Here is a 17,759-nt window from a genome sequence, read left to right on the forward strand (position 1 = left end):
AATCCTATGTAGTTCTTTTCTATGCTTGTTAAATAGGAGAACTGACCGTCAGAACTTCCACTGGGAGCCTGGGGGAAAGGTACTCAAAAAAATCTACACTGTATATTCTGTTTTTAGAACCCATGCCTATTCTTAGAGGTGTAGAAAGAGGGGGAAAAACTTGTCTTCAGCTGACACCAGTCAGAGGACAGTTTTGGTGAAACTTGTTAGTCTTGAAATATCCAATGCCCTTTTTGTCTGACTTTTGTAATGCTCAGTTCCAGCTTCCCTCACCCCTCTACCCCTTCTTACCGCTGGCGTGTTTTTGCCTGAAAGTTTGGCCCATAATTTCACAAAGCAGTTTCTGTCTGCAAAATCCAGGGACTCAAATTCACTCAAAGCTCTAAACTTCTTCGAAGTCTTTTCAGGTTTCAGCTGAGGTTTCTTAGTATCTGCTAGGGAAAAAAGGAAAGTTTAAAATAAAAGGCATAAAATTGGATAAAGCAACTTTCTGAAGTAAGAGAATGTTTTATACGTGGATTTGCCCAAACACAATAAAGTGTATACTTAAAGTCTGTGCATTTCAACTTGAAAGTAAGATAACTAAAAATTTATGTCTCAGAACACGAGAACGATAATAATTATTATTGAAAATTATAAAGTCAGCCTGCAGCACCTAGTAGACATGTCCTGGGAGTACCCTTAGTGTTCAAATAATACAGACTTATGAATGGAATTAAAGGAAGTAAAACTTAACAAAAACAATGGCTTTCAGATCCTCAAGTGAAAAGTCCCCTTTATAATTACTTTCCATTTGACAAAATTGTCCTGAAAGGCTAAAATCACCATCATCATCATGCAACACTAAGAAAAACCTTTTTAAAAGAATGGAGTGGACGATGAGGTCAGTGTTTAACAGAATTTACACATAAGTACTGTCTAATGTTCCCTACAAAACATCAGAACGTCCAGAGGCCTAGAATATTAAGAATCTAAATTTCTATCACTGCTCATGTATAGCGGGCCCAGGGGTACATACATTTGGATTTATTAGGAACATCAACACTTTCAGTATTGCTACAAAAATGCCAAAATAAATAATCTCCACATCTCCACTAGCCAATATGGCTGACTGAGCAGATGTGGGAAGCTATCCCCACCCAAGACAAAATAAATAGTGGGTAATATATAACAGAAATTTGTTTTTATCACATAGCAAAACTGAAACCAAGCAAGAAAAATTTCCAGGTGCTGGAAGTGAAGTGAAGATTCCTAGTCAGAGGAGTGGAAATTGATGCCAAGAGGTCAGAGAGTGCCTCAGGGGCTGAGGTTTCTGGACTGAGAGGCAAGGCCAGTCCCTGTGTGCTTAATGTACGAGACCTGGGCTCTCTATTAGGCGAGAAGTTGGAAAGGGAGTGTCTGGAAATCTCAGCCCACAGACCTCAGGACTTAGCCTGGGCACAGTCTCACCTGGACTGAGGGTGGAGACACCTGTGGGAAATCAGATCTCTACTCCTGGGCTGTGTGCTGGTATGGAATCTGAAATTGAACTCCTACCAAATTGTGTGGCAATCCCTAGCTGATAAAAAGAAGGTACAGGGCTTCCCTGGTGGAGCAGTGGTTGAGAGTCCGCCTGCCGATGCAGGGGACATGGGTTCGTGCCCCGGTCCAGGAAGATCCCACATACCGCAGAGGGGCTCCCGTGAGCCATGGCCGCTGAGGCTGCGCGTCCGGAGCCTGTGCTCCACGGTGGGAGAGGCCACAACAGTGAGAGGCCCACGTACTGCAAAAAAAAGAAGGTACAAGCTGGACTTCCCTGGTGGTCCGGTGTGTAAGAATCCACCTGCCATTGCAGGGGACACGGGTTCAATCCCTGGCTCGACAAGATCCCACATGCTGCGGAGCAACTAAGCCCATGAACCACAACTACTGAAGCCTGCATGCTCTAGAGCCTGCACGCCACAACTACTGAGCCCACGCACCACGACTACTGAAGTCTACACACTCTAGAGCCTGCGCACCACAATTACTGAACCCATACACCGCAACTACTGAAGCCCGCATGCTTTAGGGCCCATGTACCGCAACTACTGAGCCCGTGTGCTGCAACTACCAAAGCCCGCACACCTAGAGCCTGTGCTCCACAACAAGAGAAGCCACCGCAGTGAGAAGCCCGTGCACCTCAACGAAGAGTAGCCCCCACTTGCCGTAACTAGAGACAGCCTGCGTGCAGCAACGAAGACCCAGCACAGCCATAAACAAAAACAACAACAACAACAAAAAGTAGGTAAAAGGTGTTGCAGACAAGTAAAAGTATTGAACCATGGTAGGGAAGCCTAAAGCTCCACAACCCAGCACCAGTCTTGAGAGAGGGGGAGAGACTCAGAGGATGCAACAAGTGGGCAAATCCACAGCCAAGAAATTCCACGTGATAGAGCATTCTGGAAAGGAACATTGAAGTAATTATGTTCATAACAATCACAGAGGTAACAGGACACGATTATTATGTGGAAACATACTCTGCTAAATCTTCATAATGGAAAAGCCATTCAACCCGTATCGGTTGAGCTCCTACTATGTGCCAGACAGCGCTCTGGGTGTTGGGATAGAGCAGTAAATTAAATGTCCTTGACCTGTGGGACTTACATTTCTAATGTTGGAGACAGACAACAACACCAGATAATGTCAGGTAGTAGTGATAAGTGTGATGAAGGACCAGGCAGGCAGATGAGGAGACAGAGTGAGAGACAGCATGATGGCCAAAGAAAGTCCTCCCTAAGATGGTGACATCTGCACAGTGATCTGAAGTCATAAAGAAGGAAGGCATTCAAATATCTGGGGCAAAAGCATATCAGGCAGAGAGAGTGGCTTTGTATAAAGACCCAGAAGCATGCTTAACACAACTGAATTACAGTAAAGAATTCAGCATGGCTGAAACAAGGCAAACTAACAACCAAAAAAGAGACGGAAGGGCTGAATCTTATGCTCATTGAAAAACAAACAAACAAAACCAAAACACTTGTCCTCTTGATGGGACTCTAAGAACAGAGCATTGTGAAAAAGACCAGATGAATCTGAAAAAAAAGATGAAATTTAAAGAAATATAAGCTATATTTATATAATTTCCATAGAAATGACCCTCTCTATGTATAAAAGCTTATTTAAAATATAGTATATATTTGTGTCAGGGTTCCTTCTTCCAGCTTTCTCAGACGTAAGCCAATTGTACTATGATGTAAACAAACCAAGTTCTATCTGATGATACAACGCAGCTGTAATTCAACAGTTTAATGTCTTAATGGTTTCTCAGCAACAAAACAATTTGGGTAAAAATAATGTGTTTAGATTACTATTAAACTACATTGTAATGCTACCACTTTAGGGACTCGGACTCCTATAATAAAGAGTTTCATACAGTTCTTAATATAGTTTCAAATGTCTTAATACATTAATGAACAAGAGATCTTACTTCTCAATAAAAAAAAACAACCCAGTTACCAGTGTTATAATACCCTGCAACCAAGTTTCTTAAAGTGATCTTATTCAAAGTATCTAAAAGTCAACCTTGAGGCAACATTAAATTATATATAAGTTACTGTACAGTCCACAAAAATTACCAAGTTCTTCAGTATATAAGCTAGTTACATTTACTTAAACACCTACAATGAAGCATAAGTGAATTTAATGATGCATGACAGATTTTCAAGTTATTTTATGGATTGGTATCATTACCAAATGTAAGAAAATATAAATGAAATATCTGGAACAACCAGAACTGCATCTCAAATTAATTCAAAATAACTTAGACCTTTTGTTTAGAATTATATCTCTTTGCAGTCAAGTGAATTAAAATAATATGCGTATAAAACATTTTAAAAGAATAACCACAGAATCCAACCAAAATAACAAATGCAGTAGAAGCCATGCACCTAAGATAAAACATCTGTGTATATTTCATAACACATTATGACACAGACTATATAGGGTCCTTTACTGCAAAAAAGAAAGGAGAAAATAAAAGATACTGATGATCTGATATTATAGGCACACAGCCATTTCAATAACTAGTAATAAAATTAGAATTTGGGGGTCAGATTGTGTATATTTTGAAAAACAAAAATCCCTATTTTGGTAACCAATTTTTCTACAGCAGTAAGGTTACTTGTATAGCAAAACAACTAAGTCAATCTCCTGTCTAAAAACATGAGACCAAATTAATATTTAAATAAAACTTTGCCAAAAAAAAAACCCCAAAAAAATCAGCACCAGTGTTTGTCTCTCTTTGAAAACACTTGGAAATGTATGACTTGGAAGTAGGCTTTAATTTTCATACAAATGTTCTCAGATAGCCAGAATCATTCAGTTTTTCCCACTCAAATGGGGCTTAAAAAATATGTTTATTTTGGTAGTAGTGAGGTTCTTTTAAATTAACAAGAGTAATTTATACTACCATGATTAAATACATATACATATGTAAAATGTAAATAGCTATAAAAATCCCTGTAAAAGTCTCAATGCTGAAATATGTAACCATAAAAAGGACCAAAAGCAAATTAAAGCATAATAATCTGCTACACAATTTAAAATATTTATTTATTTTTAATAGGATAGTTACATAACTCACGGTAAGGGAAACGCTCAGTTCATTAGAAAGTGTTATCACAAAACTGAAGGTGCCAAAAGAAGCCATTTTTTCCAGGACAGAATCAAATCTTATAAGTCTTGACTATCTGTGCTTCTGAGAAAGGAATAATAGCAACTAGAAAAATAATCATTTCACATAATATCCATAAAAATTTTCCAGAGCAAAATAAGCTTTTATAGTAGAAAGCTATCATATAGTAATAATGTTCATGCTATACATGATAAAATGAATGCACATACTAAACTATTCTAACAGTAAAGTGCTATATTCTTGAGTGTCCGATCAAAGGAATAATCAGCTATTTAAACAGAGAACAGATTCTACATCAGGACAAAGGAAGCATGTGAATGTGCCTTCTCACACCGAAAGAATGAGGTACAGAAAGAATGCTTTTTTCCATTGAACTTCATACTTTGAAATGTCTTCAGTAGAGCTGAACTAATGGGTTAAATATTTGGACACTGTATAGAGGATGTCCTAAATAAAACACATAACAATAGTACCATGAATTTCAGGGTTTCTTTTAAATGAATGAGTTTATCATGAAGTAGTTAACTGACACTTTGAAGGAGAGAGGATGTAGGACAGATAAATTTCAAGAGTGGAAACTTGATGCATAAGATTTGGATGTGTACAGAATTTGGGATAAGGAGAGAAGGAAAGGGTAGCTATGGCTGACAGAAAATAGGACAGAAACATTCAGGGAGCTGGAACACAAACTAAAGGCTTCCTCTCCTTTGAGCGGTACGTTTGATAACTAAATTTCCGATGTGACTTCCACCCAACCCTACAGCTCCACCTCTGCTAAGTGTAGTTTTCGTTTGCAAGAGCTCATCCTTCAAGAACAACATTTTCAAAGATGTTGTTTCATTGGTCACTTCTCAAGCAAAGACATCTTTTGTCTTTCTTCCCTTTGCTATCTTTGTCCTTGGAAACCAAGGGTCTTTAGATCCGGTACCATGTAGAAGCCAGTCTCTGTTTCAACCTACCACAAAGAGAAAACAAAATGCCAGCTATCTGGTAGTTTATTCCTGAGTCAAGTAACTTGATGCCATTTACCATTTAACCAAGATGAAACACAGAATGTAAATGCCTTTGACATTATCAATGACATAATAACAATAAAAGTAATAGATAACATTTACTGAGCATACTATGTTCTAGGCGCTATTACAAGTCTCTTCCATGTGTATCACATGTCAATTTCATAATAACCTCGGAACTGATGTCTCCTCACTCAGTTCTCCAAGCTGCAATGCTACCTGTGAATGTACGAAAGAACCTCTTGATCTCGGTAACATTTTCCTGAACTGCAATTTCTTTCCAATATAATCCTAATTCTGTCTAAGGCCCTTTATTCAATTAAGGTTGTCAAAATTTTTAAAGGATTTTCAGAGAAGACCGCACCATTTGCCAAATATTTCCACCAGTCCTTTCCAATTAAGGATAAAATGCTACTGGGACTTCCCTGGCGGTCCAGTGGTTAGGACTTCGCCTTCCAATGCAGGGGGGTGTGCGGGTTCGATTCCTGGTCAGGGAGCTGAGATCCCACATGCCTCGTGGCCAAGGAACCAAGACATAAAGCAGAAGCAATGTTGTAACAAATTCAATAAAGACTTTAAAAATGGTCTACATCAACAACAAACAAAAATCTTTACAAAAAAAAAGGATAAAATGCTATTTAAAAAAATTTTTTTTACTGCTTACATGTTAATGCTAACAAACACTCATATAAGTACTTACTATGTGCCAGACATTGTTCTGGGTGTTTTTCAATATATTAACTCATTTAATCCTCACAATAATCTTGAGGCAGGTACTACTATTATCTCCATTTTATATTACATGAGACCTTTGTAAACTGCTCAAGGTCACACAGCTAGATTGTACTGGAACTGCAATTTCCAATGAAAATTTTGACTCAGTGTTATCTGAAATCATGAATTTCTAAGGTTACAAACTTTTTAAAAAAGGTCTCCAGCTTTTGCTAATCAGGACTGCTCTCTCATCGTCACCTTTGAGATGAAAGATTTGGTGGTCTAACATTATTTATCATCAACACAAAGAAACAGTCTCTTCTTATTTTTTCTGAATGCCTGGTCAGTAAAGAAATGTGATTTCTAGAATGATGTCTTTAAATCCATTTATGGACAGACTGTGACTTGGAGGAAGCTTTATAGTAAAGAGGTGATTTTCAGTGTTGTCGTGAAACAAAAGGAAAGGGAACCAGCTAAGGACTTAGTGGTTAATGGTTAAAACACTATCGATCAAGACTGGTTTTTTTAGCTTTACATAAGAACTTTATACCATGCATAGAAATTTTCAATATACCTTACCCAGAGTCCTAACACTGACAAAGAGCATAACTGCTAATACACTGAATCCTTCTGTTGTCACAGAAAATAATTCAGTATAAATCACGCCAATCCATTCCACCTCACTTGAAGGCAACCTGAGCAGGGTAGTACCTGGTCAGTAGGCCTCTGAGAACAGAACCATAGCAAAGCTCCAGAGCACTCAGTACAGGGTTTTTCAAAAACTGCAGGCTGCAGACTAAATTGTGAAATCAGTTTAATAGGTCATGACCAGTGTGTTAAAGAATTAAGATTGAATAGAAGAGAAGGTATCAGAGTTTATCACCACAGTGAAGGTATTTCATTATACCTTTGTTTCCTATGCGTGTAGGTCTGTGTGTAGGTCATGATATTATGAGCTGTATCCCTAGTTACGGGTTTTGGACTAGAAAGTTTGAAAGCCACTGATCTAATGAGTACTAACTCTTCAATTTTCTAGTACTAGGCTCTCTATTTAATAAAATAGGCTGCCGGGTTCTTTAAAGCCAGCCAGTAGAGCTAGTTGTAGTGAACAGATCACAGATTATAAAAGGAACCTTAAATTTCAGCTAGTCCAACTAATCACCCAACCTAAGGAGACTTTCTGTGAGATTCCCATCACAGAGCATCTAAATTATGGGGAGAGCCTGTCTGCTCCTCTGTACATGACTCTGACTCCTAGAAAGTTCTCATTAAGCCAAATCGAAATAGAATATTAGGGTGCTGCTTTCACAGGACAGCTTTTCATATGTGGGAATTTACTTCTATATAACTTTTTCTGAATAAACACAGGCTTGTTGTAGAAAATTTACAAAATACTAAAAAGCATAAAAGAGAAAATAAAAATTACCCATAATCTAACAACCCAGAGCTGACAACTGGAACCATACTAGCTGTACCTCCTTAACCTGCTTTCTTCTTAATAAGTAACAAATATTTTCCTCTTCCAAAATTCTACAACATGATTATAATGGCAACATACAGCTGAACCAGAACTTTTGGCCCACAACTTATTTCTGAAATCCCATTAGCTGGCTTAATTATTTCCAGGTTTTATTACAAAGACATTAATATGAACACCCTTGTACATACCATATTTCCTTATAATTCTTGGATTGGAATTGCTAGGTTAAAGACATGCAATATTTGAAGGCTCTGACAGGTACTGTAAAGCTGTCCCCAGAAAGTTGTGCCCATTTACCTTCTCAATGATGACAGAGAAAGTGCATTGACCCTGAGCCTCACCAAGAACAGGCATTTGTTTTCCATCTTTGCCACTCTGGTACCCAAAAAAGTCTATTCTGTTTTGACTTACGGTGATAGTGAAACTTAAATACTTTTTGACATATTTTTTGGCCATTTTTACTTCCCCTTCTGTAAATTACTACCAAATTACCCTTTGTCCAATTATCTTTTGAGGTTTGAAAAGAACTGGTTTAGCTCTTTAAATATTTGAAGAAGGCTCTTGCGCCCAGTGGAATTATCATCTCTGTTGATTTGAATACTAAATGCCAGACTTCTTTTAAAAAGCTGAAGATTGTATTAGCTAACAGAATGACTAAAGTCCACAACGTTCTTTTTTTTTCCCATAAAGATCACTTTGCTGAGGAACATAGCATATGAAAGTGATATGAACTTTGTTTGTAAATGTAGATGGAAAATGACAATTTTTAAATATTTATGTTCTACAATTAAAAAGCAGAAGTTCCCCTTATACCGAGAAAAATCAATAATAGCTGTTAAAAACCTCTCACCAAGGGAGGAGTTGGTAATCTTTTCTATTCCTCTCCTTGAACAACAAACAAAATGTCCAGCTGCACTGAATCTGAGATGTTTATACGACCAAAACACAAACACGAACCTGACACCATCATGGACCCCAGGGAAGGGCATTAGAGCTTCTTCCAAGTCAAAAGATGGGAAATTTGGCATCTCACTTTGCATGAGAACCCTGATGAAAATGCAGCCCCAAATGCCTTACGGAGCCTCAGAAACAGCTGCCCGAGGAGAAGACCAAGGAAATTTCTAAAGTTTTTCACCCAAGTGAGGTACTAGTGCCTCTAAAATGCCCCATACACAGGTCCTAAAGGTGGGTGGGTATCCTGATTTTCCTCCTCTCTTTCCCAGTCTGCACTCCCGCTACATCCAGTCCAATATCTTGAATCTGCCCATTCCTGCCACAATGCCTTATTTCAGGCCCTTACTACCTTCCTGCCAGGACTAGTGCAATAGCTTCCCAGCATTCCTGCTGCCATCTAAATTGCCCTCTTTAAAGTGATCCTCTATGCTGACTCGAAACAGATGCCTCTAAGATAAAAAAAATTTCACCATTCAATGGCTCCCCACTGTCAGAAGATCAAGTTTCCAATCTCACGAACACAGCACAATGTGCCCTTTGGAGCTACGTACACCTATAGCTCTCCTGACACTTTGGTCCAGAAGAGGCAACGCCTGCTCTTCCCTCCACACTTAGGCATATGCTGTTCCCTCTTCTGAGACCTTCCCTTCCCTCCCATCAGTCTGCTGACTGCTCTGCAACCTTGAGGACTTGGCTGAAAGGATGACTTCCTCTTGGAAGTGATTTCTGATCCAGTTCTCACATCCCAGCCTGAATTCAGTGTCCTTTCTTAGCATTCTTATGGCTCACTGGAAAAGTTAATAAATGAGTTTCCTTCTCTATTTGATGCTAACCCTATCCTAGCGTGCTGTGGGGCCTCCAGCTGCCCTGATCACATGGAATAAACCCTCCTATCCGTCTCCCTTGAGAAAAGAGAGCTCCTTGAAGTGTCCTCCCCATCTTACTCTATGTAGAAACTATCACAGTGTCTGGCATATATGAAGTAATCAATGCTTGTTGGGGGACTTGAACTAACTTAAGAAAAATAAGTTATGAGATGTTAAAAAATTCACCTTATTCATTTCGTCTTGGACAAACCAGACAAGTCAGAGGGTAATTATTAGTATAACATAGGCTCTTCATTATACAAGAAGAGTCCTGCATCCTGGATTATAAAAATACCAATTCCCTCTACTGCACTTGAAATAACACTCGACATACACAGAAGTTTTATGGACACATGCTCTTCGTGTAAGATAAGACACGTTTACACAGGCATGTAGTCATCAGTTACATTTTTAAAATACAGGATGCCAAACCCAGCTTAACATGTACACAGAGTAAGTACTCAATAAATATCTTGAGAGTCAAATATTAAACTGGTTGCTCTGCTTATGGTTATTCTCTTTTATGTGGATGCTAGGGTTCACGGGATTGAACCCAGTGAGTATATCTAAATGTGCCCTGTCCCCAGCCAGAGTAAATTGGCTGTGGAATGAGCATCTGACCCACGCTGGGCCAATCAGAGTCTTTCCCTGAATATAATTTTTTAAATCTTAGGACCAAGGAGCATATGAGTTAATCACTTTCTGGTAGTGGGAGGTGCCAGATATAATACCAAATGTAAAATTTAAGAGCTACTGATGGTCATATTCCCTGCCATGTGCAGAAACTGATATATAGTCATTTATATCGTAGAGATGAAGCCAACACGGAGAAAAAAACAGAGATGAGAAATGATAAGAGTCCTGGAGATGACAAGATTCTAGGAGATGACAAGGGTCCAGCAGATGACGAAAATACTGGAGATGACGACAGTTCTGGTTATGTTCAGAGATGGTCCCCAATCTCTCTGAGGCTCTGCTGCCCCTCTGCCCTCCCCAGAGTTTGGTTGAATGACATACTCCCCTCCCTTCTAAAAGATTCACATAAGCTGGCTCAGGTTGGATTCCTGTCACTTGCCAGCAAAAGAATCCTCATGTTATGAATAGATAAATAAAAAGTGGATTCGCCTCAGTTTTCTCCCTACTAATTCTTTTAACCAGCTGGTTTGACATAACGAAAGCATGAGCTAATTTACATGAGGTTCCCCTTCAAAGAGAGAAGGAAGGTGTCCATCTCAAACAAAATAAGTTTCAGGCAGTATAAGCCAATGCAAATTGGAAGCCCTCGATCACTTGTCATGGGCGTAAAAAACCTGTCCTCTTCCCACAAATTAACTGTGGGCTTGGAATGTTTGTGGGAGAGACCAAGACCCAGAAACTGCAAAGGATTCCTTTCTCAGAGTTCTTTTTGCTTCTGGATCCCTTGATAACGCAAGAAGCATGAGAGAATTTTCTAATCTAAAAGTGAATTTTCCTAATGAATAAAAGAAAGCTTATGGCAATTCAGCACTGCTTCAGCCAGAGCCTGAAGTCATGTTGGAATCTGTCCAAGTCTGGACACAAAGCCTCCTGGCTGGCACCAACCTCTCAGACCAGCTCTCTCTGCTGGAGCAGGGGCACCGCATGCTGGTGTACCCCACCACAGGGCTGCTCTTCCAGGCTGCGAGGGTGAGCCACAAAAGAGGCACACATGTGCAAAGCCTCCCATCTATGCTGACTAGGGGTTGCAGAGGGAAGCCGGTGTACAGACCACAGCGCCCTGGCCATAGCTTTCCATTCTGGATGGCACTGCTTTAGGGGGCGCAGACGTTCGTGACCTGGTGGCCCAGGGACGGCTTACACCTTGGTGCTCTGACTGCCCCAAGCTCACAGCCTACCCTTCCAGTTGCCCTGCTCCCCAGCAGACGCCTGATTCTGGGGTGCTCCCCTGTGTTTCCGGGTGCCTCTCTCTTTGGCTTGCTGCCTGGAAGCACCGTCCCTTTGGACAGAGCTCTCTCTGGTCTGACTGGTCCCCTGATGGGCTTGAGTCTCTTTGACAGGCTGCTGGGCGGGGACCACACCATGCCGCTCTGGGGGTCCGAAGCAGCCTCTCCCTTCTGAGACCTTCCCCTTCTATGAACCTCTTTTTTTTCGCCTTGGGTGCTCCCTGGCAGCAGAAGCATCGGGTGCTGACTCTGCAGAGGCCCCCTCACTCTGGAGAGGTCTCCTTTGTGGGGGTTGACCCCCTGGAGTTGGTTGATCACCACTGAGGGTAGTTATATTTTCTTGAGATAATCCTCCAAAATTGTCTCTTTTCAAACATGGTCCTTTCTTGGACATGGCTACTTTCTGAACCAGGTCATTTGCGAGGAGGTTGGCATGGGCCTTTCTTCTGGAATAATGTACTTTTCCCCTTCTCTCTTCCTGTATCTGGGCATCTTTAGGCAATGGTTCAGCGTGGGATGGTTCAGGAATGGCTGGTGATTGGACTTTCCCTCTCCAGTCCCCCTGAGGGCTCCGGTTAGGGTGGCTGGGGGCCTCTGGGGGAGCCAGCTTACTCTGGGAGAGCCGGCTTACTCTGGGATTCTGGCTGCAAGGATGCCTCGTGGCCTCCAGGTGGTGCCCTTTTCAGCTGTGAGGGCCCTTTAGCTGTCTCCGTGGATAGGGTTTTTTTTTTTCCTAGCTCCTGTCTGCTGTACTGGCTCTTGGTTTGGGGGCAAGGCCTGTACATCTGGAATCTTCTTGATGGAGGAGTGGCCTGCCTTGGGAGCTCGCCTCTCCTTTGCAGGCCTCAAATCATGAGGAAGGGCCCCTGTGTTCTGAGGCAGCTGTTCTGAGAAGGGAGTGGGAATTTGAGGGAGCTTGACTACCTGTACCTCCCCTTCCTCGGGCAGATCGGGGGCGGCCTGTGTTGCCAGCTCCTGCACTGGGGGCCTGATAAAGGGGAGCTTCACCTCCCTGACTTTCTCTTCCTGGACTTGCTGGGGACTGTGGCCCGGATGGGGGCTCAGGTTGTGTGGCTCCTTGGAATGGGGGGTGCCGGTAGGAGGAAGTTTACTGGGGTCTCCTTCCTGAGCTAGCGGGGGCCTGGGAGAGGGAGTCATAGTTTGATCTGAGGCTGTTCCGAGAGCCTCCTGTCTGCTGGGTGGGGGGGAGTTTGGGTGTGCGCCTCCGACTCTGGAGAGGAGCAAGGACCCGGGGCTGGGGCAGCCTGGTGGGAGCCAGCCGGCTTCTGGGAGGCAAAGTCACCGGGTCTTCCCTGTCCTGGGTCTGTTTGGTATTGGCTGAGTCCTGGGGATGCGGCAATTCTGGGTAAGGAGTGTCAACCCGAACAACTTCTGCTTTGGGGATTCCCTCCTCCAGAGGTTGTTGAGAATCTCCCAGAGGTGGTCCAAGCTTCTTGGCCTCGTCGGGACCAGAAGGATCTCTTGGAGGATCATGATGGGAACTGCTGGGTGGGAGACTGGCTGACCCAGTGTCCTCATCCTGGGTTCTCTGGGGACTAAGGGATGTTGGGTCAGATCCCTGTGGAAGTTCAGAGCGGAGAGGGCCAGTGGGGGTTACCTTGGCCTCCCCTGATTCTTCATCCTGGTCCAGCTGAGGGCTGTGGGCTGATGGTGGGTCAGGGTGCTGAGAAGGCCCTTGGGAAGGAGTGATGGCAGACTGCCCCCCTTCACCTCAGGTGTCTGCGCCTCATTCCCAGGGAGATTTGTGGTTGCTGTTTTTGAAGAAAGATCTGATTGTTGAGCATCCCCTTCCTTCCAGTTTGGGGATAAGTCTTGGGCCTGCTGGGGAATACCAAGCGCTGATGAGCTGGGCTGTGGCAGAGGCACAGCGCTGACCTGGCTATTGGAAGAAAGCTCTTTTTGATGGGTTGCTCCCTCCTGAGTCAGCTCCTGGTTCCGGGAGGGAGCTAGGCTCTGATTTTCAGGGACCTTTGCAGGAATCTGCATTCCAGAGAGATGCTCTGTTATCTGGCCATCTGCTTGCAGTTTCGCCAAGTGCCTTGGGGATGGAACCAGCTGTGCTGACACCCCAGAGGCAGTCTTCTTGCTAGAGGCAGCTCCCGCTTTAATATAAAAGAAGTTAGCTAAAAACATCTTAACAAATATGATGATGTAACTTTAGAAATTAATAACCAAAAAGATCTTTTCTTTTTTTTGATGCACCTGGGATCTTGAAAAGAATAAAATTACACATATCGAAGAATTCAACCGTTCCTTCCCCATGGCGATACTAGTGCCTATAATTCACTTATTTAGTGGAATTAGAGCCATTTTTAGTCAACTGAAAACAGAAACTTTTATGAATAAACACAGAGAGGCTTCTTCACAGAACCAAAATTTATATCTAGGTCTGAGAGTGGCCAGAGAATTTTCTAAGTGAATGAGATTTAAAATTTCACCACCTTAAGGGTCAGTGCTGCTTTTCATGGTAGAAACTAGGGGATGGACAGCTAAGCCAGATGAAGCCCCATTTATTTCCTTGTTTACCGGCCTTTCTCCTTGTCCCATAAAGAAACTGCGAGCTCTGTGAGGAGTCATGCCAGTTTACCAGTACCTAGCAAGGTGCAGAAGCTCAGCAGGCACTCAGTAAATAAGTGGTGAATGGAGGAAGGAAGGAAAGAATAGATCTGATGGAATCACAAGGCACCATGGCTCAGGGAAGCTGCTCCTGAGGATCCACCATCCAAGCTGCTACCCTACCCCACCCCCAGGGCAACCACTTCCCTCCAAGTACTACCCTGGCTTCAAAAATGGGTCTCAGGGGATTCCCTGGTGGCGCAGTGGTTAAGAATCCACCTGGCAATGCAGGGGACACGGCTTCGAGCCCTGGTCCGGGAAGATCCCACATGCCGCGGAGCAACTAAGCCCATGCGCCACAACTACTGAGCCTGTGCTCTAGAGCCCATGAGCCACAACTACTGAAGCCCACGTGCTGCAACTACTAGAGCCCGCGTGCCACAACTACTGAAGCCCGTGTACCTAAAGCCTGTGCTCCACAACAAGAGAAGCCACCGCAATGAGAAGCCCACGTGCCACAACAAAGAGTAGCCCCCGCTCGCCGCAACTAGAGAAAGCCCTCACACAGCAACGAAGACCCAATGCCGCCAAAAATAAATAAATAAATAAATTTACAGAAAAAAAGAAATGGCTCTCAGAGGCCACTAACCATGCCAGTGTTGCAGAAGGGGGTTGCTTCCTTTAGTCATCACCACTGGAGCATGTTCTTAGAGTGATTCTGGTCTCCTGACACAATCGCCCCAGCAGGCACTTGTTTAGGGTAGAAGCCCTGGTATATTCTGGTGACCCGTATATCATCGTAACCCAGTCCTTAGGACACAGCTCTGAAATGCTAGTGGTCACTTCGGAGGCGGCACACCGGTCTAGAACAGCCTTGAAGAAACTAGTCTCAGCTTACTCTGGGGGAGACCTGATACTCAGAGAGTCCAAACCACATCAGACCTCTGCGGTGAGCCCAGGGTGGTCTATCCCCAGAAGCCAGCCAGGCTCCTGGCCACCAGCCCTTCTCTCCCCACAAAGCAGGAAGTGCTCGGACTACTCCGGGTTCTTCCTGAACCTCCTAGCCTGGGAGTGTACCCCGAGCACCCAGTCAAGCCAGATGTCTCCAGGGACCAGGAGGAGACGGGGAGAAAGGAAAACCTTACCACTTGGTGGGGTTTCTGAGCGGCTGCCCTGTTTGTCATTCTGATCACCCTAGTTTACAACAGTTATAAATTAAAACACAAACTTAGTCAAGAAACAAGGTTAAAATAAAATGTGAGAACAGTAAAAATATCTAGACTAGGCAAGTTCATAGAGACAGAAAGCAGATTAGAGGTCACCAGGGGGCTGGCCGGGGGTGGGGCAGGGTGGGTGTTGGTTATTTTGCTCAATGGGTATAGAGTTTCTGTTTGGAGTGGTAAAAAATATTTAAAATAGGCAGTGAATAAAACTAATGCCTTGTAGGTGTACATCTAGAATGGCTAAAATGGAAAATTTTATGGTTTGTTGTTTTTTTTACCACAATAAGAACGTATTTTTTAACAAAATAGAAAAATATAAGAATAGTGAAATCCAATGCTGAAGGTTCTTTCCATCTAAGCCCTCCTGGTTTCCTATAATTAGACACGAGTTTTTCCCCCCACTTTTGCAATTTAACAATTCACATAATTTGCCAAATGATACCATGACCTTTATTAGGGACAAAGGCACCACTTTATGGACTAGTAAATTGCTCAATTTTCCCCTCTTTGACTCATCATCACCATCATCATTTTTCTCTATCATTAGTCAGAATTCTAAATAATGATTTTCAAATAAAATTTTATTTTATGATCTCTATAGCGAGAACTCAGGGTGGTGGTTGGATCAGCTATTTAAAAGCTTTGCAGGAAGTACTATTCCAGAAATCAGTTGTAAAGAGACAAATGGAGAGTAAAGGCATGCCATATACTGAGTTCTGAATATAGTGAGTTTTTCCTTATTTTATAGACATAATATTGTTTACTCAGGATTTTTTTAAATCTTCCTGCTTTAGAAATGAATATTATCTGCATTGTTATAGGGGAAAAAAAGACAATTCTGTACCTTAATTGATATACATTTTTAATTAACGGTAGATCTTGAGGGTTTATGATCACTCTGTACCCAAAGATCCTGAGGGTTTATAATCACTCTGTACCCAAAGTTACTATTTTATACATGCATCTAACGGAAATTTAATTAGTCTCTCCTCTGGTGAAGGTTTGCACTTCTGGGTCCAGGCTGATGGGCTGCTGTACTGAAATCTGGATAAACACTGGGCTTTCTTTCTTCACTTTATTCCACTCTCATCATTAAGAGTAGAATTTAAAATTGCATTCTCAGTTACAAATTAGTAACATGAAATTACTACAGATAAAGCTATGTATTATTACTTTAAATGTTTGGCAATCATTTTCACTTTGCACTGACACAGGATTACTGCTTCTATGAAAACAATGCCATTGTCCATCAGATTTCTCTCTGTACTGAAGGTGAATATACAGATGGACGGTCTAGCCTGATTAGGGAAAACCTCAACTCTGGAAGATCAGATTCTAAAATGCTCCAGAATATTATATAGAGTTGTTTGGGTTTTGTTTCTTAGAAATGGGAGTTCAAGTGATTTCTCTAATCAAGTTAATGATTATTGATGAAAGTTAGAATGCAAAACTAAGGCTTCCTATTTCCAGTCCAGTTTTTTAATTGCTCAGACAAAAAAACTGGCTTTCATAGAATCTTAAATATTTTTTATTTTAATTTCTTACCTTTGACAGCTCAGTTATACATAAAAATTATTCCAGTATACTAAAATTATGGATTTTTGCTTCTAGGGATCCCATTTACATTTATGTAAGTTATGTAAGTCTTTATGTAGATATAGCTAAACCACAGAATCTAAAATCAGAGTGACCCAGCTCAGAGGGGAGGCCAAGAGTTGACAGCCAGCCAGGCCTGTGGCAGTGACCCTCTGGGGCTCTGGGCCCTCCTCAGGGAGTCACGAGATTCATTTTGAGGTGATGATGGTTGGGCTCTGCTCTCCTGCAGTGCACCTGTTAACATCTGGCCCGCATGTACCTCACAGCCCTGAGACTCAGAGGGGCCGCTGGCTCTACTCCTGGGCCACCAGAGACACTTATAAGCTTATTAATAAGGACTATGTTAATTACAATTTTTAAATACTTGAATAATATCTGGCCTCCACAAAAATCACCTTATGTGCAAATTTATCCTTAAACTATCAACTAAAAAAAAGTAACTTCCTCCACAGATGAACTGTATAAATAAAATAAAGGGTTTGGCTTCTTAAGAAAACACATTCGTTTACAAATAGTAAACTTGTCAGAAAAACTGGCGTCTATTGAGGTCAATGATTTGGTATATTAGGTACAAGCCTGCCCATCTACCTTTAAAAGCTGGGATTCAATTAGCCAGTGGCTGGATGGACCGGTTTCAGTCATCCAGCATATCTGAGAGCGAGAGCACTCTTACTTACAAATTCCGTAATTCATACTTCTCATTAAATCAGACCTAATTAGTCCAAATAAATGAAGTTTCACAAAACCCTTCAAAACAGGA

At 42.1% G+C, this 17,759-nt stretch overlaps 2 protein-coding genes across 3 annotated transcripts in view; both read right to left on the reverse strand.

The window, feature by feature from the left end:
• LOC111178220 (leucine-rich repeat and guanylate kinase domain-containing protein) overlaps positions 1-17,759 on the reverse strand; it is a 118,639-nt gene that overhangs the window by 21,472 nt on the left and 79,408 nt on the right. For both annotated transcript variants that reach the window (XM_022580738.3, XM_089917006.1), the window contains exon 16: positions 292-434. In XM_022580738.3, the coding sequence (XP_022436446.3) occupies positions 292-434 (143 nt within the window). The remainder of the gene's footprint in view (positions 1-291; positions 435-17,759) is intronic.
• LOC149748355 (uncharacterized) lies at positions 429-15,918 on the reverse strand. Its single transcript, XM_089917007.1, is given in 4 exon segments — positions 429-12,320; positions 12,322-12,809; positions 12,811-13,326; positions 13,329-15,918. Coding segments are annotated over 4 exon segments (1,542 nt in total). The 5' UTR covers positions 13,758-15,918; the 3' UTR covers positions 429-12,211.

Source organism: Delphinapterus leucas, chromosome 9 (assembly GCF_059928025.1).
Source record: "Delphinapterus leucas isolate spDelLeu-1000000601 "Yukka" chromosome 9, BTC_Dleu_Yukka2, whole genome shotgun sequence".
Taxonomy (NCBI): Eukaryota; Metazoa; Chordata; class Mammalia; order Artiodactyla; family Monodontidae; genus Delphinapterus; species Delphinapterus leucas.